The sequence below is a fragment of the Stegostoma tigrinum genome, chromosome 4, assembly GCF_030684315.1.
Source record: "Stegostoma tigrinum isolate sSteTig4 chromosome 4, sSteTig4.hap1, whole genome shotgun sequence".
In the NCBI taxonomy this organism is placed as follows: domain Eukaryota; kingdom Metazoa; phylum Chordata; class Chondrichthyes; order Orectolobiformes; family Stegostomatidae; genus Stegostoma; species Stegostoma tigrinum.
This window is the reverse complement of record NC_081357.1, coordinates 3,612,793-3,638,048: the sequence shown is the minus strand read 5'-3', so window position 1 is coordinate 3,638,048 and position 25,256 is coordinate 3,612,793. Positions and strand designations below refer to the sequence as shown.

At 42.3% G+C, this 25,256-nt stretch overlaps 1 protein-coding gene across 2 annotated transcripts in view; it reads left to right on the top strand.

Annotated features, from left to right (window-relative positions):
- Nucleotides 1-25,256, top strand: part of enah (ENAH actin regulator) — a 350,400-nt gene that overhangs the window by 311,585 nt on the left and 13,559 nt on the right. Inside the window, exons 12-13 of one of the 2 annotated variants that reach the window (XM_059645099.1) lie at nucleotides 1,617-1,676; nucleotides 16,074-16,152. In XM_059645099.1, coding sequence (XP_059501082.1) covers nucleotides 1,617-1,676; nucleotides 16,074-16,152 — 139 coding nt within the window. The remainder of the gene's footprint in view (nucleotides 1-1,616; nucleotides 1,677-16,073; nucleotides 16,153-25,256) is intronic. The other variant, XM_059645100.1, reaches the window with a different exon arrangement.

Genomic DNA, 25,256 nt, shown 5'->3' with positions numbered 1-25,256 from the left:
GAGCAGCAGTTAAAAGGTTACCTTTTCAATTTACAACTCTTTAAATTTGGATTCCATGACAAAAATCATCTTTCAAATACCCGGAAGGTAATTGTACCTACCAAGGATTTGGGTTTCTACTCTTCTGTCTTCTGCAGAATCTGAGCAACACTGGCAAAAAAGAATGTGAAACAAATTTCTGATCTTTCCAAGAAGAACAGAAACTGCTTTTGAGAAAATACATTACTTTTGAAATATTGTGGTAACTGTTGTAGTGTTGGGAGCACAACAGCTAGTTAGCACGCAATAGGCTTTCACAAACAGCAATACACAAACGACCAGACCATCTGTTTTTAGTGATATTGTTAGCAGTAAATAACAGCCAACAAACCTGAGTAGTTCCCTGCTCGTTTTTGAAATAGTGTGACCTTAGATGGCAGATGGAGTGTCATGATGAAGCTGAGACTTCTTCAGTCAGTTTTGAATCTGTTACTGTGTCAACTTCAGGCCGATCTTATTATCAACTCTGGTTTCATGTGTCCTAATCCAGAAAATAAGCATGAATACTGCTGCAAAGAAAAGATTATGAATAAAATCTTATTTAGCTAGCTGAATCTGTTACTGTAGGGTTCATTTCATATCTTGCAACATGAAGGAATTAGCTTATGGCCAACATTCTCAGCAGTCTAAAAATCTAACACTCCCATTTTCTGATAAGGTGACTCTATTAGATGTCCCAGAGTCAGCATGAACACCATTATTCATAGAACATAGAAAAGTACAGCACAGTACAGGCCCTTCGGCCCACGATGTTGTGCCGTGGAATAATCCTAATCCAAAAATCATACTTAAAGTTTCCCTTAAAAGCCAGCTCCATATTCAGAAAATGCTTTTCATTTTGAAACTACGTACCAATTAAAGGCTGTGTTTATGTTTTAGCTCTTTGAATTCTGGAATAAATGACCAATAACTGCCTCCTCATTGCTGTTGTTCTTTGTATAACTCTGCAGAAATGTAATGGTTAAATAGACTTTAGCAGCTTAAGACGAGTTGATTGATGAACTGCATAGGGGAAGAGGGCCTGACTGCTGTTTGTATAGCCGGGGGCGCTGATTATTGTAATGTAAAAGCAGAGGGGAAACAGAGGGTGCAGTCATTAGTTGTTGAGGTGGAGGAAGCAGTAGCTCACAATGTGTTGTGATGGAGAAGAGTGCAGAATGGCCAATTATAGTATGTGGGGACACGACACTGGTTGGTTGCTGTGAGATCAGTATTTTAATGGATGTGTATTGGCACCAACCTGTCATGGCAGCCTGCAAATAATAGAATTCATCTGTTTCAATAGCAGTGTATTTTGAGCTGAATAACTGAAATAAGCTATTTTATGAACATTTGAACTTTGCAATTTACTTTGTGATATTTTATGTTCTGGAACAATCTTTTAAACACGGAGACAGGAAAATAATGCCCCAACTGTACTGTTGAGTACCCAACACTGCTTGCAGTTCTTCAGTAACTTCCCAATCCTGTTATTGGTAGTGTACCTTTAGGAAAAGCTACATTTGTGTTGATCCTGATCCTTTCACACACCCTCAATAGTGACAATTTATTTTCAAGTTTCCTTTTCTTTTTCATAGACGAGATTCTCCGTGGAGAAATCAGCTGATCTCTGACAAGTTCTATGATACATTAAACAGGTACCAGCTGGCCTGTTGAGTATGTTTATAAAAAAATTAAAAATCAGTGTGCTTCACCAGAAATTACCAATAGGGGTCAGAGCCCCACTATGCATGGGATATGGGGATGTGTGTTAATCTGCATGCCAAGTGTGATCCTTGTTTGTGTGGGGGTCCAATAATTTCCCATTTTTCTGCCCTTGTTTTCTCTTTCTTATTGTGAACAGTGGTTTCCTTCATATCTTTAAAGATATAGAGGAGAGCACAAATAATTTCGCTAACTTAAAGTTTCCCACTATATTCGCAAAGATTTCTGACTACACATTTTTCTACCGCAACTTAATGTTATGGTGCTTCGACTATCCCAAATAATGAATTAAATTTCTAAGGTTTCAGTTTGTGTCTGTCAAAATTCCCATGTTGCTGAGTTGAAGCATGAAAGCATACAGAGTACATAGATCATCTATCACAGAAAGGATTGCTAAGACTGTTGGGTTAACCTTCAACAAGAGGCCTTTGTGTTGCATGAAATAAATTTTGAACAGATCACATCCTTTTCCCCAATCAGCTACTAACACTTAATTCTCCATCTCTTTCCCGAAACATGGTAAGCAAGATCTACTAAGGTATTGAGTCTTAGTGTCCACTGTTGAAGGTTCATGTGCCCCGCATAGCTGTAAACTGAGATCATATATCGCAGATTAATGCTTTCCTTTATTTCTAAGTTTGTGTGCTATCATTGGTTTAGCAATATTAATTTTGGCTGAATTGGTTTAATCATGTTCTGTTCTGAAAGACAGCAGCAGTACTTTGCACAGTGAGACAAGTTAGTTAAACACATTATAGAGTATGATTTTCTCTTTGTTCTGAATAAATGTAGTTTCTTGGGTGGAACCAATTCATGTTTGTCATGCCAAGCAGTACGTAAGAAAAAACACATGAATAAGGAGCAGAAGAGCCTGCTTCACTGTTAAACATGATCATGACTGATCGTATCTACCATGACTTCTCACCATTGCAGAATCCTATAGGAGTTGGGAAGTCATGTTGAGGTTGCATGAGGTATTAGTGAGGCCTCTTACATAGATGATTTGGAGTTGGGGATCAGGTGTACTGTGTCAAAGTTCACAGATGACACTAAGATAAGGAATAGGGCATAGTGTGCAGAGGACCACTAAAAGTCTGCAGAGGTATACGGATAGGTAAAATGAGTGGGCAAGTGTTGGTAGATGGAGTACTATGTTGGTAAATGTAGGAATAACAGCAAAATGGACTATTGTTTAATTGGTGAAAAATTGCAGCAAGCTGCTGTGCAGAGGGACCTGGGTGCCCTTGTGCATGAACCACAAAAAGTTGGTTTGCAGGAACAGCAGGTAAGTAAGAAGGCAAATGGAATTTTGTCGTTCATTGCTAGGGGGATGGAATTTAAAAGCAGGGAGGTTATGCTGCAGCTGTTTAGGGGGCTGGTGAGGTCACACCTGGAGTGCTGTGTACTGTTTTGGTCTCCTTATTTGGAAGAAAGGATGTACTAGCACTAGAGGGGTGCAGAGGTTGATTGTCTAGGATGATTCTGATGTTGAGAGGGTTGGCTTATGAGGACAGATTGTGTAAATAGGGACTATACTCATTGGAATTTAGAAGAATGGGAGAGATCTTATAGAAATATATAATATTATGAAGGGAATAGATAAGACAGAAGCAGGGAAGTTGTTTCCACTGGCAGATGAAACTAGAACTAGGGCATATAACTTCAAAATTAGGGGGAGGTGATGACTAGTGGAATTATTGCTAGAATGTTAATCCAGAGACCCAGGTAGTGTTCTGGGGACCCAGGATTGAATCCTGCCACGGCAGATGGTGGAATTTGAATCCCATAAATATCTGCAATGAAGAATCTAATGATGACCATGAATCCATTGTCGATGTAGAGAAAAACCCATCTGGTTCATTAATGTCCTTTAGAGAAGAAAGCTGCCATCCTTACCTAGTCTGGCCTACATGTGACTCTGGACCCACAGCAATAGGGTTGACTTTCAACTGCCCTCTGGGTAATTATGGATGGGCAGTAAATGCACCATAGTCAGTGATGCCCTCATCCTGTGAATGATTAAAGGAAAAAAAGGATTGAGTTGAGGAGGATCTTCTTCGTCCAAAGATTTGTGAATCTGTGGAATTCCCTGCCAAGTGAAGCAGTTGCGGCTACCTCATTGAATGCCTTTCAGATATTTGATACATCTTTGAACAGTAAAGGAATTAAAGTTTATGGTGAGCAGGCATGTAAGTAAAGCTGAGTCCATGAAAAGATCAGCCACAATCATCTTGATTGGCGAAACAGGCCCAAGGGGCCGGATGACCTAATCCTGCTCCTATTTCTTTTGTTCTTATGTTCTGCACTGGAGTACTGTGTCCAGTTCTGGTCACCTTGTTATCAGGAGAATATTATTAAGTTAGAGATTTTACCATGATGTTGTGAGGTATGGAAGATTTGAGTTACAAAGAAAGGCTGGATGGCCTGGGAATTCCCTTCATTGGAGCTTAGGAATTTGAATGGTGACCTTCGAGAGGTTTATAAAATTAAGGTGTATAAATAGGATTATTGGTAAGTATCTCTTCGTTAGGATGGGGGATTTCAAGACTGGGGGCATATTTTTTAAGATGAGAGGAGAGATATTTAAAATACACATGAGGGGCAATTTTTTTACACAGAGGGTGGTTCACATGTGAAATGAATTTCCTGAGGAAGTGATGGATGTGGGAACAGTTAGAACATTTAAAAGACACTCAGGTAAATATTTGAATAGGAAAGGTTTGGGGGGGATATGGGCCATTAGCAGGCAGGTGGGACAAGTTTAGCTTGGGATTATGTTCAGCATGGGTTGGACTGAAGGATCTGTTTCCATGCTATATGACTTTAGAAACGCTTGCATTTTATTGCCTGCTTATAAAACTGCAGTATAGTGAAGCTGAAGGCTGAGAATTCCATAGTATAGAAAATCACAAGTAAATCAGACTTAGAGCAGCTGACTACATGGTGAGATAACAAAGTGTGAAGCTGGATGAACACAGCAGGCCAAGCAGCATCTCAGGAGCACAAAAACTAACGTTTCGGGCCTAGATCCTTCATCAGAGAGGGGGATGAGGAGAAGGCTCTGGAATAAATAGGGAGAGAGGGGGAGGCGGACCGAAGATGGAGAGAAAAGAAGATAGGTGGAGAGGAGACTATAGGTGGGGAGGTAGGGAGGGGATAGGTCAGTCCAGGGAAGATGGACAGGTCAAGGAGGTGGGATGAGGTTAGTAGGTAGGAGATGGAGGTGCGGCTTAAGGTGGGAGGAAGGGATAGGTGAGAGGAAGAACAGGTTAGGGAGGCGGGCAGAAGCTGGGCTGGTTTTGGGATGCACTGGGGGGAGGGGACGAGCTGGGCTGGTTTTGGGATGCAGTGGTGGGAGGGGACGAACTGGGCTGGTTTTGGGATGCAGTTGGGGAAGGGGAGATTTTGAAGCTGGTGAAGCCCACATTGATACCATTGGGCTGCAAGGTTCCCAAGCGGAATATGAGTTGTTGTTCCTGCAACTTTTGGGTGGCATCATTGTGGCACTGCAGGAGGCCCATGATGGACATGTCATTTAAAGAATGGGAGGGGGAGTTAAAATGGTTTGCGACTGGGTGGTGCAGTTGTTTATTGCGAACCGAGCGCAGGTGTTCTGCAAAGCGGTCCCCAAGCAATGGGCAATATATGGAGGGGAAATATTGCAAGTGTGGAGCTGGATGAACACAGCAGGCCAAGCAGCATCTTAGGAGCACAAAAGCTGATGGTTCGGGCCTAGACCCTTCTCGGATTCTCCAGCATCTGCAGTTCCCATTACCTCTGACGTAAGTAAGCAAGGTTGTGTTTGATAAGAATTTGAAGTCAAGACTTGAGAGAAAGTTGGCCACCTTTTTAATGAGTCGGAATTTGGAGAACCTTCACATGTATAGAGCATTGTTCAACTCTTCTTCTGGACTTGGGTATAATTAGAGTTAGTATGTGAAAATGATGTGAAAAATCAGATTTGCCCTTTTGAAGTCATTGTTTTTAATAAAGACTTTGGAGGGATTACACCTGTGAAAGGAATACGGTGCGAATCAAGGCCCCACTACTCCATGAGCCACATAGATGTTTAAGTAGTGTAAATGTTTGGATGCAATACAGACAAAAAGAATCTTCCAGGTTTCTTCAGTGAGCATTAAAATAATTAATCTCTAAAAAGAAGTGGCAAGACTGGTTACTATCCAAGCTGGAATCAAGCTTTTTGCTATTCATTCACAGCTTGAGGGCCTCACTGACTCGGCCAGCATTTATTGCCCACCCCAGAGGGTAGTTAAGACTCAACCACATTGATGTGGGTCTGGAGTCACATGTAGTCCAGACCAAGTAAGAATGGCAGTCTACTTCCCTAGAGTACCTTAGTGAACCAGATGATATTTTGCAAGCAACCAACAATGGTTTCATGGTCATCATCGGACTTTTAATTTTTGTAACCAAATTCTAATTCCATCATTTGTAATGTTAGGATTTGAAACCCAGGTCCCCAGAACATTTCGTGGGTCTCTGGATTTAGCAATCCAGTGATAATACCACAAGACCATCGCCTCCCAGTAGCTGGAGACCAATTGAAGCTTTTCCAAATAAAGATTCATTTCAGATGAAAGTCAGGATGGTTCCAAGTTTTTGGAAAGTGGTCACAGTTCACATTCTCTGGATTTACAAGATAGTCAAAAAAAATGAGATGTGGACACTTATCAGGATCCCAAATACTTCAAACATGAGAGAGGGGAGAGAGAGTCTTGAAGCCTTGCTGTAGCTTTGGAGGTTTTGCTTCTTCTAACTCCCCAATTTGTGAAGTCCAAATGGTTTGCTAGACAACCATCAACGTGAAGTCCAATAACCTCTTCCAAAACCAGGTTTTCAGCAATTAAGGGCAATAAACCCCATTTCTTACCTCTCCAAAAGCTTTGTTTGGCTGTGTTTGAAAGTCATTTGCTTTCTGTAATCAGCAGATGTTGATTTAATTTCCATGAAACTCTTTTTAACCCAGGAAGTGTACACTTTTTCACATTGTCTATATGCCTATTGCCAACTAAATTCATAAGATGAGTGAAGATGGGCCTGAATCTATATAGAAAGAATAGATGGCATTGAGGAAGTGGGAGCTGTTGATTAGATTTGATATATCTATTTGGGCCCAATAAAAAAGTGTTGGAGATGAGACAATAAAGGATAAAGAAAGAGAAAACAAATTAAAACGAGATGGTGCTTCACAAGCGTCTCAATACTTTACAACCAATGAAGTACTTCCCAAGTGTAGCTACATTTTCAATGTAGAAACAACAATATGATGATGCCAGAGAATCTGAGGATTTTTCTTCTGATATTAAAAAAGTCAGAATACTTTGGGTAAGTCTCCTGTTTTCCTCCCAAATAGTGCTATGGGATATTTCATGCTTGCCATAACGCAATTATCTCTGACTGTGCTGTACTGCCTTGGATTTGGACTTTAACACTTGTGCCATGATCCCAGCTGATGCTACTCCTGGATGAGTTAGCTGTCAGAGTGAAACTTGGCTTGATGGATCTTATGTTTACTTTTTGTGAGCTAACGTGGTCAAACATTGAAACATATTTACATGAGGCTGAAGATTTTCTTTCACAACAGAACAGAAATTTATTAAATGACAGATGTCAGAGGTAGGTTCTTTCCTCAGAGAGTAGTAAGGGTGTGGAATGTCCGGCCTGCGACAGCCAAGTTTAAGGGCATTTAAATGGTATCTGGATAAACATATGGATGATAATGCAATAGTATAGGTTAGATGGGCTTCGGTTTGGTTTTACAGGTTGGCGCAACATCGAGGGCCAAAGGGTCTGTACTGCACTGTAGTGTTCTATGAAAAGAGAAACAATAAACTAAGTATGAAACAGTGATAATAATCTTAAAACATGAAACAAAACAAAGTCTCAGCCTGTTTCTTATCCAGTATAGAAACTCAAGTACCGAGAAATTACATCCCTATCTCAACTCTTTCAGGTTCTATTTAACTGATACCTTTCATTTTCTTTGCTTTGGATTATGGAGACAACTTGGTGAGTCCATTCCATGTCTGCTGCCTTGACATGTCAGGAACCTGGGAGATGAAATATTCTCAGTGTTAATAATCTGCAGATGCCTAACCAAACTCACTTGGTTTAGAGGTTTTATAAACTAAACCTGCTTGTCCGGATGACTTGTTCCCTGAACTGTGCTGAACTACATTGAGGAGAGAACTAAACTTGCTCAACCAGATTAACAGTCCCAGTCAGGGAACTCGTATTCTATGAGGTCCACCTGGCTGACCTAGTTATAATCACTACATTCCTCCCACTCTAAGTCCAGGCATGTCTAATGGTAGAATCCCTAGAGTGGAAACAGGCCCTTTGGCTTATCAAGTCCACACTAACCCTCAGAGCATCCCACCCAGACCCATCCCTGTACCCTTTCCCTGTAACCCACCTAATCTACACACCCCTGGATACTACAGACAATTTAGCATGGCCAGTTCACCTCGATTACACGTCTTTGGACTGAGAGAGGAAACCCTACACGGACACGAAGAATGTCTGAGGGGTAATGTGGCTTAAATTTAGGTCTCTACAGGCCCTCTCTCACCCTGCTGTACTTACTGATCTCACTGATTCTATGATGATCACTGACATAGAAACTCAGAAACTCAGAAAATAGGTGCAGGAATAGGCTATTCAGCCCCTTGAGCTTGCACCATCATTCAATACAATCATGGCTGATGATGTAATTTCAGCTCCCATTCCTGTTTTCTGTCTGTGGCCCCCTCTCTTTAGCTGCAAGGGCCATGCCCAACTCCTTGAATATATCTAATGAGCTGGCCCCAACAGCTTTCTGTGGGAGAGACCTCCATAGGCTCACAACTCTCGAAGTGAAGAAATTCTTCCTGATCTCAGTTCTGAATGGCTGACTGCTCATGCTTACTTCCCATTTTTCTTGTAACCTCTCCTGAGGCATTTCACACCTGGTCTGGATTTTCCAACTGAGGAAGGTAATGACCTAATGGTGTTATTGCTGGTGTTAATTCAGAGACCTAGGTAACATTCTGGGGATCTGAGTTTGAATCCCGCCATGGCAGATGGAGGAATTTGAATTCAATAAATCCCTGGAATTAAGAGTCTGATGATGACCGTGAATCTATTGTTGATTCTTTAAAAAAACCCATCTGTTTCATTAAAGTCGTTAAGGGAAGGAAACTGCCCTCCTTGCCAAGTGTGGCCAAAATGTGATTCCAGACCCACAGCAATGTGGTTGACTCTTAACTGCCCTCTGGGTAACCAGGGATGGGCAATAAATGCTGCTTAGCCAGTGATGCCCTCATGCCATGAATGAATAAAAAAAGAATCTTGGATACAGGTGGTGTGTACAGAACTGTAGCCTGCCTATTTTGCCCAGAGCATCTCAGAAGAAATTCATCCTCTTCTTCAGGAGGTAAATTTGCCGAGGCTGCAACATTTGCCGTGTCTGCCTCAGACTCTAAGGTCTCTTCAACACTAAACAAAGAGAGAGCCCATGGGTTCCAGTACCCTTTCCGGCTGTTCTGAGGGGGCTGGGCATGTTTTGGTCCTGCCCTGTTAGTGAATTTACAACTTTCATGTGGTCCATGTGCTTGTTCAGGACTGCCTCATCTACCTGGACTTTGTATGTCACAGGACCTGACCTCGTATTGACCATGTCTGTTATCCATGCAGAGTCATTTCTATGGTTTTGGCACCAAACTAACCTGTCTCTCTCGCTTAAAGGAGTTTTGTGTCTGGCTTTGGCGTAACTGATGCTCGCAGCCTTTCTGTCATCGGCCCCAAATGAGCTCTATGCACCTCCAAACACTTTGAGTGATCATCCATAATGACTAGGAGCATTGAACCCATGAAAGAACCAACATAGCTGACATGTAACTGAGTCCAGGGTTTTCCCAGCCATCCCTATGAGTACTGTTGGCAGTAATTTTTATTTTTGTTGGTACTTTAATGCTGTCCCACCAACACAGCTATGTCTGCAACCAATGCTGGCCACCAAACATAATTTCTTGCCAACATTTTCATTTTGCAAATCCCTGGATAACCCTGATGGACCTCAGACTGTATCTGGTGGCAACCCTTACTCAGGACAAATCACTCTTCCTCACCATAATAAAATACCATCCAAATGGTGATCTGGTCTAGCCACGTCCAGAAAGGTTTCAGTTCTGGTTGTGATAGCCCTTTTGTTTTCCACACCGCTATCTGTTTTAGTTTTGCCAGAACTGGATACTTTTGCTTCCACAATCTGATAGTGTCAGCAGTGACCAGAATTGTGTCCAGAAAGTTCATAAGCAGAATGACTCTTCCAGTAGCAGCACCACCAGTGGTATATCTGCCAGCAGGACATGGCTCAAAACATCCGTATTTGCTACATAGCCATCCAGGTGGTGTTCCAGCTTGTAATTGTACTCACTTAGAGTGAGAACCCACCCTTGAATTCAGCTTGAAGCAGTGGGCAGTACAGCCTTGTCCTCTTTGAGAAGCCTTAGCTTGGGTTCGTGTTCTCTTACAGATTTATGTCCATAAAGGTATTGGTGGAAATTCTTACACCAAAGACGATCACCAAACCTACTTTCTCTATCGAGGCATATTTGTGCTCTGTCTTAGCCAAAACAGCATACACTATTGGGAGTTCGTCTCTATTGGGACATCTGTGAGCCAGCACTAACCCAATACCGTATGGGGAGGCATCACATGTCTGCCATTGCATAGTGTGCCAGCACAAACAACGGTGATAGCTGCTTCTTCACTTCCCTGAAGGCTACATCTTGGCTGCGATACCATTTCCAAGGCTGCTGCTTCTTACAATAGCAGATGTAAGGGTGCCAAGATGGAGGCATATCCAAGGAAATAACTAAGCTTTGGTACAGACATTGGAGCTGGGGCACCTTTGATTGCCTTCACTTTGTCTTCCAATGGGTGTAACCCTCTGTAGCTCATGTAGGTCACTTGAACTGCCTAGAACACACATTTTTCCCTTCTAAGACTGGAGAAATGTCTATGGACTATGTCTGAGTTCTCTAAATCCTCCTTATTGGTCTTCCCTGTTATTAACACATTATCCAGATAAATTGCAGCCTGAGGTAGACCCTGTAATATAGCACAGGCTGATGATGCCCCAAATGGCAGTCTCCTACATTGGTACAAGCCCTTACAGGTATTAATTGTAGCATATTTCTGGGATTCCTTATCTAACCGCAATTGCAGATACGCATGGCCCATGTCTAGCTTCGTGAAGGACAGCACCTCCCACCGGCTTTGCGTGTAAGTCCTCTATGCGAGGGATTGAGTATTTATCCAGCTGCCTGAAGCTGTTTACAATTTGTTTAAAATCACCACTCAGGTGAACCAACCTTTCAGGCTTTATAATTGGTACAATTGCTGCTGCCCATTCCACAAACTGTACTGGTTTGACAATTCTTCGCTTTCTAGCCTCCTGATTTCTGCTTCAACTTCTGCACATCGTGCAACTGGCGCAGGGTGGGTCTTGTAGAATCGTGGAATTACTTCTTGGTCAACATGCAAGGTGGCCTTGGCTACTTTGTTAGTCTCTAAGCCTTCCTGAAAAATGTCCCAATATTTAATTAGGGTTTTGCTCAGGCAGCCGTTTTCTAATTGAAAAGTGTTGAGCCAATCAAGGTCAATCTTTCACAACCAATTTTGCCCCGTCAGGCTTGGTCCCGAGCCTTTTACTAGTAATCAGTGGTAACTGAACATGCTGCTTGTCATACGAGCCTGGAACTGAAGTTGTACCCTTTATCTGTAAAGGTTTGCAGACCATTATCTGTGTCTCTGGATTAACACACCAGCGATAATACAACTAGGCCATTCCCTTCCCTGAGTTAATAAAGGAAAGAATTCCATACGCCTCAACCACCTTATTAATCTGTCTTGCTACCTTCAAGGATCTTGCACTCAAAGATCTCTCACTTACTGTACATTTTTCAGTATCCTCCCGTTTATTGTGCATATCTTTGCCTTCTTTGACATCCCAGAATCTGGCATTTTACACTACTCTGGGTTGAATTCCATCTGCCACTTTTCTGCCTACCTGATCAGTCAGTTGATATCTTCCTGCAATCTACAATCACCTTTCTCACTATCTGTATCAATTATGTAGTCAGTTTTTGTGTTGTTTGAAAACTTCTTGATCACAACCCCTACATTTACATCCAAATCATTAATATATACCAGAGAAAGCGGGGATCCTGATACTGAGTCTTATAGAACCCCACTGAAACTAGCTGTTTTCTTTTTATTTCAGATCACCAACATATCAGTGTTTACTTTTACTCCAAACCTAATGGCTTGGTAGCTCATTTCAGAGGGTAGCTAAGAGTCAATCACATTGCTGTAGGTCTGAAGTCACATTTAAACTAGACCAGAGAAGAATGGCAGATCTCCTTACCTAAAGGGTATTTGTAAATCTGATGGGGTTTTATTTACAACAGTTGACAGTGGTTTCATGTCACTGTTGCTAAGACCAGTTTTTTTTTTGCATCATTCCAGATTTATTCATTGAATTTAAATTCTAGCTGCCAGAGTGGAATTTGAACTCGTTAACATTAAACCTCAGCATCTAGACTACTAGTGCAGCGGCCTTATCACTAAGCCACCACCTCCCCGTAAGTAGGTAGGATAGATATATCTCTAGATATGAATGAAAAACACTGCAAATAATGGAAATCATAAACAGAAAGAGAATGCTGGAGAAACTCAGGTCTCACAGTATCCTTGAAGAGTGAAACAGAGTTAATGTTTCAGAACTTTGATTCTGAAGAAGTCATTCAACTCAAAGTGTTAACTGTGTTTCTCTTTCCATAGGTGCTGCCAGATTTGCTGCTTTTCTCTGTAAATCCCTAGGCTTTGATTTGTGAGGAAATCGAACATGCATGTGCAATTTTCATCAAGAATTATGCCAATGTAGTTTGAATTTATAGAAGGGACTTGATAAGAGTCTACACATGAGATCTTGAGTAAATGAAAATGCACTGACTGAGAGGTAACTCTTGAAATGAATGATTGATTGATTGGTCGATAGGAAACAAAAGGGATAAAGGAAATAAAAACCAAAAGAACTGCAGATGCTGTAAATCAGGAACAAAAACAAAGTTGCTGGAAAAGCTCAGCACATCTGGCAGCATCTGTGTAAGAAAACAGAGTTAACGTTTCAGGTCTAGTGACCCTTCTTCAGAACTGATGGTGGCTGGGAAATCGTCAGTTTTTATTTGCAGAAAATAGAGAGGTGGGTGGGGTAGGGAGTAAACAATAGGATAGAGCCCAAAGAGAGAGACAGTTGGACAGACAGAGGAGTTGTTAACAATCAGGCTGGGAGGGTGAATAGTTGTTAATGGGGACTGTTAGTGACTAGACAGTCCCCTTTATCTGTCCACCTGTCTTTCTCTCTCTTTGGGCTCTATCTTATTTACTCCATACCCCACCTACCTCCCTATTTCTGCATATAAACTGACGTTTTCCCAGCCACTATCAGCTCTGAAGAAAGGTTACTTGAACCGAAACGTCAACTCTGTTTTCTCCTACAGGGATAAAGGAAATGCTCTGTCATTTATGGCATATTATTAATCATGTTCCTCTGGGACCCGTACAACATTTTTCCCTATTCATACATGAAATCTGGGCATTTATTGCCCATCCATGGTTGTTTTTGAGAAGGTGAGGTGAGCTGCCTTCTTGAACCACTGAAGTATTTGGTGTAGGTAGATCCACAATACATTCAGGGAAGAAGCTCCAGGATTTTGACCCAGCAATCTGGAAGAAATAGTCTTATATTTCCAAGTGAGAATTGGAGGGTACCTTGCAGGCAATGTTGTTCCCAGATGTCTGGGGCAACAGATTTTAACCAGATGTATTCATGACTTGGATGATGGAATAAAGTTGTATGTCTAAGTTTATAAATGATACGAAGATAAAAGGTGCAATAAGTTGTGTACAAGAGAACTGGTAGTTCAACAGTGATGTACACAAAAAGGGGAAAGCTGCTACAGGTTGAGTTCTTCATTCAGAAGTGAGAAGCCAAACGTTTTAATTTGAATTAGACAAACTGGAATGGTTTCTTAATTGGATCCATGTACTGAAAATAATAAATTCATCCAATGGAGTAGGGTAACGGGAAATATTTTGTTCTGCATTTATGCAGAAAGAGAATCCAGAATATTCAAATTACAGCTAGGACATTCAAGTATAAAATTAGGAATCTACTTTTTAATTGAAAAGACTGTGGACTCTAGGGGTGCTGTCACTTGAAATTTTGAAAATGATAGACTTTTGTTAAGTAAGGGCATCAAACAATAAAGAATCCAAGATGCGTGAGTGAAGTTGAGGTCAAGATGAACCAGGATCTGGCTAAATGAGAAAATAGCTTCAAGGGGTTGAATGGCATACTCCTATTCTTAGGTCTGTAATTGACTGTGGGAATTGCGATCACATGAGTCCTAATTTTCCATTCACCCATTTAAACTTTTGCCCCTTTTGTGAATGTTTGTGATATAAAACAGTAACATGAATTTGCTGTCTGTTATCTTCTACTTGTCTAGGTTTGCCAAATACAACAAATTATATTGAGAATTATGTGAATTGTTTTGGTAATTTTGTCTTGGACATAGTGCTCTGGAAACCCGTGCTTTCATTTTCTATTAAATCCCCTCTGTAACTTTTCAGAGGACTTTCTGCTCTCTTCAGTGCCAGATTCAGCCCTGTGATTCTCCCTTCATGACTGAAATAGTTCATGTGTATGTCTGTGACCAAAACTGAACAAATTATTTCAGATTTGGTCTGAACACAGCTTCAGTATAAAAACTGAAAGAACTGTGGATGCTGTAAATCAGAAACAAAAACCAAAATTGCTGGAAAAACTCAGTTGGTCTTGCAGCATCTGTGGAGAAAAATCAAGGGTACTGTTTTGGGTTGAGTGACCCTTCCTCAGAACTGGAAGGGGGTCAGGAAGGGTCACTCGACCCAAAACATTAACTGATCTTTCTCCACAGGTACTGCCAGTAATTTCTGTTTTGGTTACAGCTTCACTATGATATTCTTCAAAATGTTTTTGATTTATTATGCTTTCTGTTTGTGATTACCACTGATCTAACTGAAACATTGTTCTTCTATTTGCAGCAATTCTGTCAGATGTCTAGAATCTTTCCACATTGCACTTTAAATTATTGGTCTGCCTGCAAACTTCAGTCCGTCTCCCCCTCTCTCCCTATTTATTTCAGAACCCTCTCCCCATCCCCCTCTCTGATGAAGGGTCTAGGCCTGAAACGTCAGCTTTTGTGCTCCTGAGATGCTGCTTGGCCTGCTGTGTTCATCCAGCTTCACATTTTGTTATCTTGGATTCTCCAGCATCTGCAGTTCCCATTATCTCTACACATCTCTCAGTGTTGGAACGTGATGTAAAATGAATTGATTTATAGACTTCAAGACTCACTCTGGTAAATTGCATTTCAGTGGGTTTCTGAAGGAGAAGATCTGAGGAAAATGTGATTTTGGAATCTGTGGTCTTTAGATATTGGGACTGAGGTTCACAAGTGGTAGATAAAGAATTTAATTGTATTATTATTTTTAATGTAGTACTTATTTTACTTGCAAATGCTTTTCTATATTTGTAATAAAAATTTAGAATAGCATCTGCTGGTCAAGATAAATTAAAAGTTGTGGCACTGTTAACACCTTGGTGCTATTTCACCACCAATCCTTCGGGGTACACACGTTGACTTTATTGAGGCACAGTTATTTTTCTTTCCTTTATTTATTCAGGGGATGAGGGCATTATTGGCTAGGCCAGCATTTATTGCCCATCCCTAATTGCTTCAAGGGCATTTCAGAGTCTACCATATTGCTGTGGGTCTGGAATCATATGTAGGCCAGACCAGGTGAGGGTGGCAGTTTCCTTCCCTAAATGACATTATTGAACTAGATGGAGTTTTCCAACAATCGGCAATGGATTCATGGTCATCATTAAACTCTTAATTTCAGATATTTATTGAATTCAAATTCTACCATCTGCTGTGGCAAGATTTCAACCCAGGTCCCCAGAACATTAGAGATAATGGGAACTGCAGATGCTAGAGAATCCGAGATAACAAAGTGTGGAGCTGGATGAACACAACAGGCCAGGCAGCATGTGTTCCTAAGATGCTGCTTGGCCTGCTGTGTTCATCCAGCTCCACACTTTGTTATCCCCATTACATTACCTGGGTCTCTGAATAGGCCATTGCCTCCCTATTAAGGCGTCTTGGTTTATCTTAAGTCATAATGCAGTGTAACTCTTCTGTTTTCCCCTATTCCAGAAGCAAATCTGCATCAAGTGGCCCAGCAAATACTAATGGTGTGCAGGCAGAATTCTTGGATTATGACAGATTGAAACAGGTATGTTGGATGGCTTTTCTGTTTCTTTTTCCTTTTCCCACATTATTAAGTACCACACGTTTCTCAACAAATCATTGCTATTCCTCTGGCTTAGTTAAAGTTATAGTGTTTCTGAATACAGTTCTGTTGTTGACGATGGCCTATAACGCCCGTAATAGCTTTGAACTGTGAGATGTATTTTGAGTCTATCCACTTAGCACAGTATTAGTACCATACAACACAATGGAGGATGGCTTCAGTGTGAAAAGGGGACTTTGTCTCCACCAGGGGTGTCTGGTGGCCATTCTGTCCAGCGCTATTGTGAGCAAGTGAGGACAAGGTCAAGTGATTGATTCTTTCATTATCTGCTGAAGGCCTGGTCTAGCTAATTATTCTTTTATGACTTGCTGAGTTTGGTCGTTAGTGATACTACTGAGCTAAGGTAGATGATAAGCAATGAACTCTTCATCAAGATTACATTCTGTGCCTTTGCTATCTTCAGGGCTTCTTCCCAGTTCTGTTGAACACAATGGTGACAAACATCGTGGAACGTCAGTGTTCAGGAACCCCAGGCCCACTCCTTTCTGAATATATAAAACAGATGGATTTTTACAACACTTGACAGTGATTACCTGCTTACTGTTTAGATTTTATTACTGATTTTTTTTGTCAGTTCAAATTATACCATATGCCACAGTTTCCCTTTGAATCATGTCCTTAGAATATTAACCTAGGGTTCTGGATTCCTAGTTACCACTGTTGCTGCCACCTTCCCCTAAATCCTGTAGCATATGACACTAAAGGTCCATATTCAACTGATTTCAAATGGAATAGTGGCTTTTATCGCTACCACGTTTTCATGCAATGAGTTCTGAATTCCCATCACACTCTTTCTAAGGTTCACCTCAGCTCCCCCAATTTCATTTTAGTTCTACAGTTCCTCGTTCTTGACATCTTTTCAAAGGGAAACAAGTAATTCTTACGCATTATCTATAACAATTTTAATTTTATACTAAATTAAAAATGAATATATGAACTAGAAGCAAGAGGAGGCCATTCAGACCTTCTGGTGTGGTCTGCCATTCAATAAGATTGTAGCTGATCTGATTGTGGCATCAACTCTACATTCTGGTCTCCCCAATAACCTTTAACTCCCTTATTAATCCTCTGCCTTGAGGATATTTCATTATCCTTGTTCCAGTACTCCCTGTGGAAGAGAATTCCAAAGATTCATGCCCCTTTGAGAGAATTTTTCCTCGCCACCATCTTATTGTCAGAGACGCCTTATTTTTAAACTTGTTCTAACCTACAGGGAAACATCCATTCTGCCCCATTACATCTGTTCAGGATCTTTCAATTTCAATAAGAACATAGAACAGTACAGCACAGTACAGGCCCTTTGGCCCACAATGTTGTGCCGACCTATTATCCTACTCTAAGATCAAACTAACCTTCATTTCTACATTTTACTATCATCCATGTGCCTATCCAAGAGTCGTTTAAATGACCCTAATGTGTCTGACTCCACTACCACTGCCAGCAGCGCATTCCACATACCCACTACTCTCTGGGAAAAGAATCTACCTCTGACATCTCCAGTCTACCTTCCTCCAATCGTAAAAATTATGCCCCTCATAATAGTCATTTCCGTCCTATTAAAAGTCTCTGGCTATCCACTATGTATGCCTCTCATCATCATGTATGCCTTTAACAAGTCATCTCTGATCCTTTCTCGCTCCAATGGGAAAAGCCCTGGCTCCCCTAACCTTTCCTCATAAGACCCGCCCTCCATTCCAGGCAACGTCCTGGTAAATTTCCTCTGCACCTTTTCTAAAGCCTCCACATCCTTACTATAATGAGGCAGCCAGAACTGGACACACTATTCCTGGTCTAACCAGGGTTTTAAAGGGCTGCAGCATGACCTCATGGCTCTATACTCAATCTCCCTGCCAATGAAAGCCAACACACCATACGCCTTCTTAACAACCCTATCAACTTGGGTGTCAACTTTGAGGGATCTGCGGATGTGGACCCCAAGATCCCCCTGTTCCTCCAAACTGCCGAGAATCCTGCCATTAACCCTGTATTCTGCATTAAAATTCGACCTTTTCTGGGTTGAATTTCATCTGCTACTTTTTTGCCCAGCTCTGCATCCTGTCACTATTCCATTGCAACCTACAACAGCCGTCCACACTGTCCACAACTCCTCCAACCTTCATGTCATGGGCAAGCTTACTAATCCACCCCTCCAATGCTTTATCCAAGTTGTTCATAAAGATCACAAAGAGCAGAGGTCCCAGAACCGATCCCTGTGGAACACCAGTGGTTTACTGAGCTCTAGGCTGAATACTTTGCATCCACTACCACCCTCTGTCTTCTATTGGACAGCCAGTTTTGTATCCAGACAGCCAATTTCCCTGAATCCCATGCCTCCTTACTTTCTGAATGAGCCTACCATGGGGAGCCTTCTCAAATGCCTTGCTAAAATCCATATACACCACATCCACTGCTCTACCTTCATCAATGTGTTTCCTCACATCTTCAAAGAATTCAGTAAGGCTTGTGAGGCATAAACTTTATCCAGTACTCTCTGGAAGAGAATTCCAAAGATTCATGCTGACTATTTCTCACAAAGCCATGCTGAATATTTCTAAGCAAACTGTGCTTTTCCAAATAATCATAAATACTATCTCTCTGAATCATCTTCAATAATTTGCCAACCACAGAAGTAAGACTGACTGGTCTGTAATTCCCAGGGTTATCCTTATCCTGTTTCTTGAACAAGGGAATGATATTTGCCACCCAGCAATCATCTGGTACTACACCAGTGGACAGTGAGGACATAAAGATTGTCATTAAAGGCGCAGCAATCTCTTCCCTCACTTCCCATAGAAACCTTGGGTATAGACCACCTGGCTTAGGGGACTTATCTATCCTCATGTTTTTCAAAATTTCTAGCACACCCTCCTTTCTAACATCAACCTGTTCAAGTATGTCATCCTGTTTCATACCGTCCTCACAAATGTCAAGGTCCCTCTCATGGATGAATACTGAAGCAAAGTATTCATTAAGGACCTCTCGTACCATCTCCGATTCTACGCACAAGTTCCCTCCACTGTTCCTCAACAGCCCTACCCTTAGTCTGGCCTTCCTCTAGTTCCTCACATAAGTATAGAGCACCTTGGGGTTTTCCTTAATCCTACCCGCCAAGGCTTTTTCATGCTCCCTTCTGGCTCTCCTAAGTCCATTCTACAGTTCCTTCCTGGCTACCTTGTGACCCTCTAGAGCCTTGTCCGATCCTTGCTTCCCCAACCTTAAGTAGGCTTCCTTCTTCCTCTTGACTAGATGTTTCACATGTCTTGTCATCCAAGGTTCCTACAACTTAGATCCCTTCCTTGCCTCAGTGGGACAAACCTATCCAGCACTTGTAGCAAGTGCTCCCTCAATAACCTCCACATTTCTGTTGTGCATTTCCCTGAGAACATCTGTTCCCAATTTATGCTCCACAGTTCCTGCCTAACAGCATTGTAATTCCCCCTCCCCCAATTAAATACTTTCCCATATCGTCTGCTCCTATCCTTCTCCTTGACTGTAGTAAAGGTCAGGGAGTTGTGATTACTATCACCGAAATGCCCTCCCACCGAAAGATCTGACACCTGGCCTGGTTCTTTGTCAAACACCAAATCCAATATAGCCTCCCGACTAGTCAGCCTATCTACATATTGAGTCAAATCCTTCCTGGACACACCTGACAAAATCTGCTCCATCCAAACTATTTGCACTAAGGAGGTTCCAGTCAATATTAGGGAAGTTGAAGTCACCCATGACCATAACCCTATTATTTCTGCACCTTTGCAAAATCTGCCTCCCAATCTGGTCCTCGGTGTCTCTGTTGCTGTTGGAGGGACTTTAGAAAACTCCCAATAAATTGACTGCTCCTTCCCGGTTTCTGATTTCCACGCATACTGACTCAGTAGACAAACCCTCCTCGATGACCTCCCTTTCTGCAGCTGTGGTACCACTCCTGACTAGCAATGCAACTCGCCCACCTCTTTTACCTCCCTCCCTATTTCTTTCGCAACACCTAAACCCCAGAACATCCAAGTGGCCATAATGAGCACAACATTGTAGGTCTAAGTCCTGATCCATGTTCTAAGTTCATCACCCTTATTCCTGACACTTCATGCGTTAAAATAGACACACTCCAATCTGTTGCACTGACTGCAACTTTGCCCTATCAACTGTCTGTCCTTATTCACAGACTCTTTGCATGCTGTATCTGCCTGTACAGCAGCTACCCCATCCTCTGATCTGTAGCTCTGGTTCCCATCCCTGCCAAACTAGTTTGAACCCTCCTAAAGAGCTCCAGCTAACCTTCCACACAGGATATTGGTGCCCCTCTAGTTCAGGTGTAACCCGTCCTTCTTGTACAGGAGGTACCCCAGTGATCCACATATCTGAAGTCCTCCCTCCTAACCAGCTCTGTAGCTATGTGTTCAGCTGCACTCTATTCCCAGCCTCACTAGCTCATGGCGCCAGGAGTAATCCTGAGATTACTACTCTGTTTGTCCTGCCTTTTAGCTTCTAACCTAACTCCCTATATTCTCTTTTCAGGTGCTCATCTCTTTTCCTAGTTATGTCATTGTTACCGATGTATACCATGACTTTTGGCTGCTCATCTCCCTTAAGAATCCTGTAGAGTCTATCAGAGACATCCCTGACCCTGGCACCTGGGAGGCAACATACCATCTGGGAGTCTCACTTGGGACCACAGAATCTCCTGTCTGTTCCCCAAACCATTGCATCTCCAATCACTATCGCTCTCCTATTCTACCACCTTCCCTTCTGAGCCACAAAACCAGGCTCAGTGCCAGAGACCACTATGGCTTTCCCCTGGTACTTTGACACCCACTCCTGCCCCCCTATTATCTCTGATATCCTTATCCTGTAATTTGGATGTAACTCCTCTCTATCATGCCCTTAGCCTCCTGAATGATCCAGAGTTCATCCAGCTCCAATTTCCTGACGTGGTCTGTGACGGGCTGGAGTTGGGTGCACTTCTCACAGGTGAAGTCAGAAGGGAGACTAGTGATGACCCTTACCTCCTGCATCCTACAAGGGAAGCATGCAACTGCCTTAGCTTCTATCCCCTCTACTTTAGCCTGCCAAAGAGATAAAAAGAGGGGAAAAAAATGCTTACCTTTCTGATCGTCTGCACAGAGTCTTTTGTTTTCTGTTAGAGGAGGAGGATGGGTGGGAGATATAGAACATAGAACATTACAGCATAGTACAGGCCCTTCGGCCCTCGATGTTGTGCCGACCTGTCATGCCAATCTCAAGCCCATCTAACCTACACTATTCCATGTACGTCCATATGCTTGTCCAATGACGACTTAAATGTACCTAAAGTTGGCGAATCTACTACTGTTGCAGGCAAAGCGTTCCATTCCCTTACTACTCTCTGAGTAGAGAAACTACCTCTGGCATCTGTCCTATATCTTTCACCCCTCAATTTAAAGCTATGCCCCCTCGTGCTCGCCGTCACCATCCTAGGAAAAAGGCTCTCCCTATCCACCCTATCTAACCCTCTGATTATTTTATATGTTTCAATTAAGTCACCTGTCAACCTTCTTCTCTTGAATGAAAACAGCCTCAATTCCCTTAGCCTTTCCTCATAAGACCTTCCCTCCATACCAGGCAACATCCTCGTAAATCTCCTCTGCACCTTTTCCAAAGGCTCCACATCCTTCTTATAATGCGGTGACCAGAACTGTACACAATACTCCAAGTGCGGCCGCACCAGAGTTTTGTACAGCTTCGCCATAACCTCTTGGTTCTGGAACTCGATCCCTTTATTAATAAAAGCTAAAACACCGTATGCCTTCTTAACAGCCCTGTCAACCTGGGTGGCAACTTTCAAGGATCTGTGCACATGGACACCGAGATCTCTCTGCTCATCTACACTACTAAGAATGTTACCATTAGCCCTGTACTTTACATTCCGGTTACTCCTACCAAAGTGCATCACCTCACACATGTCTGCATTAAACTCCATTTGCCACCTCTCAGCCCAGCTCTGCAGCTTATCTATGTCTCTCTGCAACCTACAGCATCCTTCGTCACTATCCACAACTCCACCGACCTTAGTGTCATCTGCAAATTTACTAACCCATCCTTCTCCGCCCTCATCCAGGTCATTTATAAATGTGTAGTGTTTTGGGTTTAGCCACTGCCCAAATATATTAGTGCTCTTGCTCTTCCTTAGCTTCGCCTATTCACAAGGAAACTTGTTATTACCTTCTTGGCTGCCCCCCAACTTGCACTGTTACTACTCCTGCTGCTGAATTAGAGGCTGTTGTCTCATGAGGCAAGTTTTTTTATCCGGAAACCTTTCCTTCCCGGCTGCTCCCGGTTCACGCTCTTACCACTCTCGCCGCTGATTTACAGTCTCTTATTCTTCTAAACTTCAACAGATAGAGGCCCAACCTGCCCAACTACCACCGCATTCCATGTATCGGCTGAGCGAATCTTCTCTGAACTGCTTCTAAAGTATTTACGTTCTTTCTTAAATAAGGAGACCAAATCTGTGCATAGAAGCAAAGAAGATAGGAGCAGGAGAAGGCCATTTAGCCTTTCTAGCCTGCTGCACTATTCATCGCGATCATGGTCAATTGTCCAACTCAGTAGCCTGATCCTGCTTTCTCCCCGTAACCTTTGGTTCCATTCTCCCCAAGTGCTATATCTAGCCACTTCTTGTAATCATTCAATGTTTTAGTGTACGCCATATTCCAAATGTGGCCTAACCATACATGTGAATCAAAACATCCCTACTTTTATACTGCATTTCCCCACACCAAAGAATATTCCATTTGCATTTTGAATTGCGTGCTGTATTTGCATACATCTACCAGCACTCCCAGATTCCTTGGAGTTCTGCAGTTTGCCTCCATTTAGATAATATACCCCTTTTTTCATCTTCCTGGCAGAGTAGAGGACTTCACACTTTCCCATAATACTCCATCGAGCACTTTTTTGCCCACATATTTAATTTACTTATATTCTTTTGCAGATTCTTTATGTCCACATCACAACTTTCTTTCCAATCTATCCCTGTGTCAGCAGGAAAATCACAGCCATCAGTTTGGTCTGTTTATCCAAATCATTTTTTAGGTTATAAATAATTGAAGGGCCACACATGCACCAGTGGCATACCACTTGTCATATCCATTCAGACCGAAAGTTACCCATTATCACCCATCCACTGCTTTCTATTAATTAGCCAATTCTCTCTCCATGCTAATATGTTTCTTGCTTTTGTTGTCCACCTCTTGTTTCACATGGTTAAGAGTCCACCATACTGCTGTGGACCTGGAGGCCAGTCCAGATAAGAACTGCAGATTTCCTTCCCTAAAATACCCTAGTGAACCAACTGGATTTTTTTATGACAGTTGACAATGATTGCATGGTCATCAAGACAGTTGGCGCGTAATAGCAGGTGCTGTTTCAAAATTTTTTTTTGACTGCAAGATATATCTCAGTGAGGAAATATGACTCCTGGAAGGGAATAAACCAACCATTGTATACCAAGAAAGTTTTATTTTATTTGTTTATGGTATGTTGGTGTTGCTGGCTAGGCCAGCATTATTGCCTGTCCCTAATTGCCCAGAGGGCAGTTAAGAGGTCTGGATTCACATGTAGATAAATCAGGTTAGGGATAAAAATCACGCATATATAATGTGGCAAAAATTAGTGGAAAGCCAGAGGATTTGTAAAGTTTTGGAAAACAAAAGATGGATATGGATTTATAATCATACAGTACAAAAGAAACCCTTTGGTGTGTCAATTGTATACAGACAAAAATACTCTAAATCTACATTAGTCCTGTTTTACAGCATTTGGCCTACACCTTGACTTTTATGACATTTCAAGTGCTCATCCAAGTACTTACTCAAGGTAGTGAGGTTTCCTGCCTCAGCTATCCTCTGAGGCAGTGCATTCTAGTTTGCCTGCCAGTTTCTGGATTTTTCCTCAAATCCCCTCTAAATGTACAGCCTTTCACTTTAAAATTATACCCCCTGGTTGTTGACACTTCATCCAAGTGGGACAGGTATTTTATATCCACCCTGTTCAAGCCCCTCATAATCTTATACACTTCATTGAGGGGCCGTCTCAACATTCCCTTCTCCAAAGAAAACAACCCAAGCTTGTCCAGCCTCCCTTCAGACCTTAAAGTCTCCACGCCATGCTGTACTTTTGTGAATCTCCTTTGCATTCCTCTGGTACAATCACATCCTTTTTATATTATGGTGACCAGGTCCAGATGAGTAGTATCATTTATGTGTATCACAAACAATAAAAGAACCAGGACTGATCGCTGACTTCCACCACAGAACAACAGTGTCCAGTAACACAAACAGCCTTCTACTAACACCCTCTGTCTTGTACACTTTTGGGGTCCAACTTGCCAAGTTACCCAGGATCCTACACACTTTTGCCGCCTTTATCCTATGTGGGACCTTGAGAAAGGCTGAAATCCATATAAGCCACAAAAACTGTACTACTCTCATACCTGGGAGAGTAGGAACTGCAAATGCTGGAGAATCTGAGATAACAAGATGCAGTGCTGGATGAACACAGCAGGCCAAGCAGCATCAGAGAAGCAGGAAGGCTGACGCTTCGAGCCTAGATCCTTCTTCAGAAATGGGGGAGGGGAAGAGGGTTCTGAAATAAAAAGGGAGAGACAGGAAGGTGGATAGAAGATGGATAGAGGAGAAGATAAGTGGAGAGGAGACAGACAGGTCAAAGAGGTGGGGATGGAGTGTAGGTGGGGAGATAGGGAGGAGATAGGTCAGCCCAGGGAGAGCGAACCATTTCAACTCTGCCTCCCATTCCTCAAACGACATGTCCATCCTGGGCCTCCTGCAGTGCCACAATGATGCCATCCAAAGGTTGCAGGAACAGCAACTTACATTCTGCTTGGGAACCCTGCAACCCAATGGTATCAATGTGGACTTCACAAGCTTCAAAATCCCCCCTACCCCCCTACCGCATCCCAAAACCAGCCCAGCTCGTCCCCGCCTCCCTAACCTGTCCTGCCTCCCACCTAACCCTTGCTCCTACCTCAA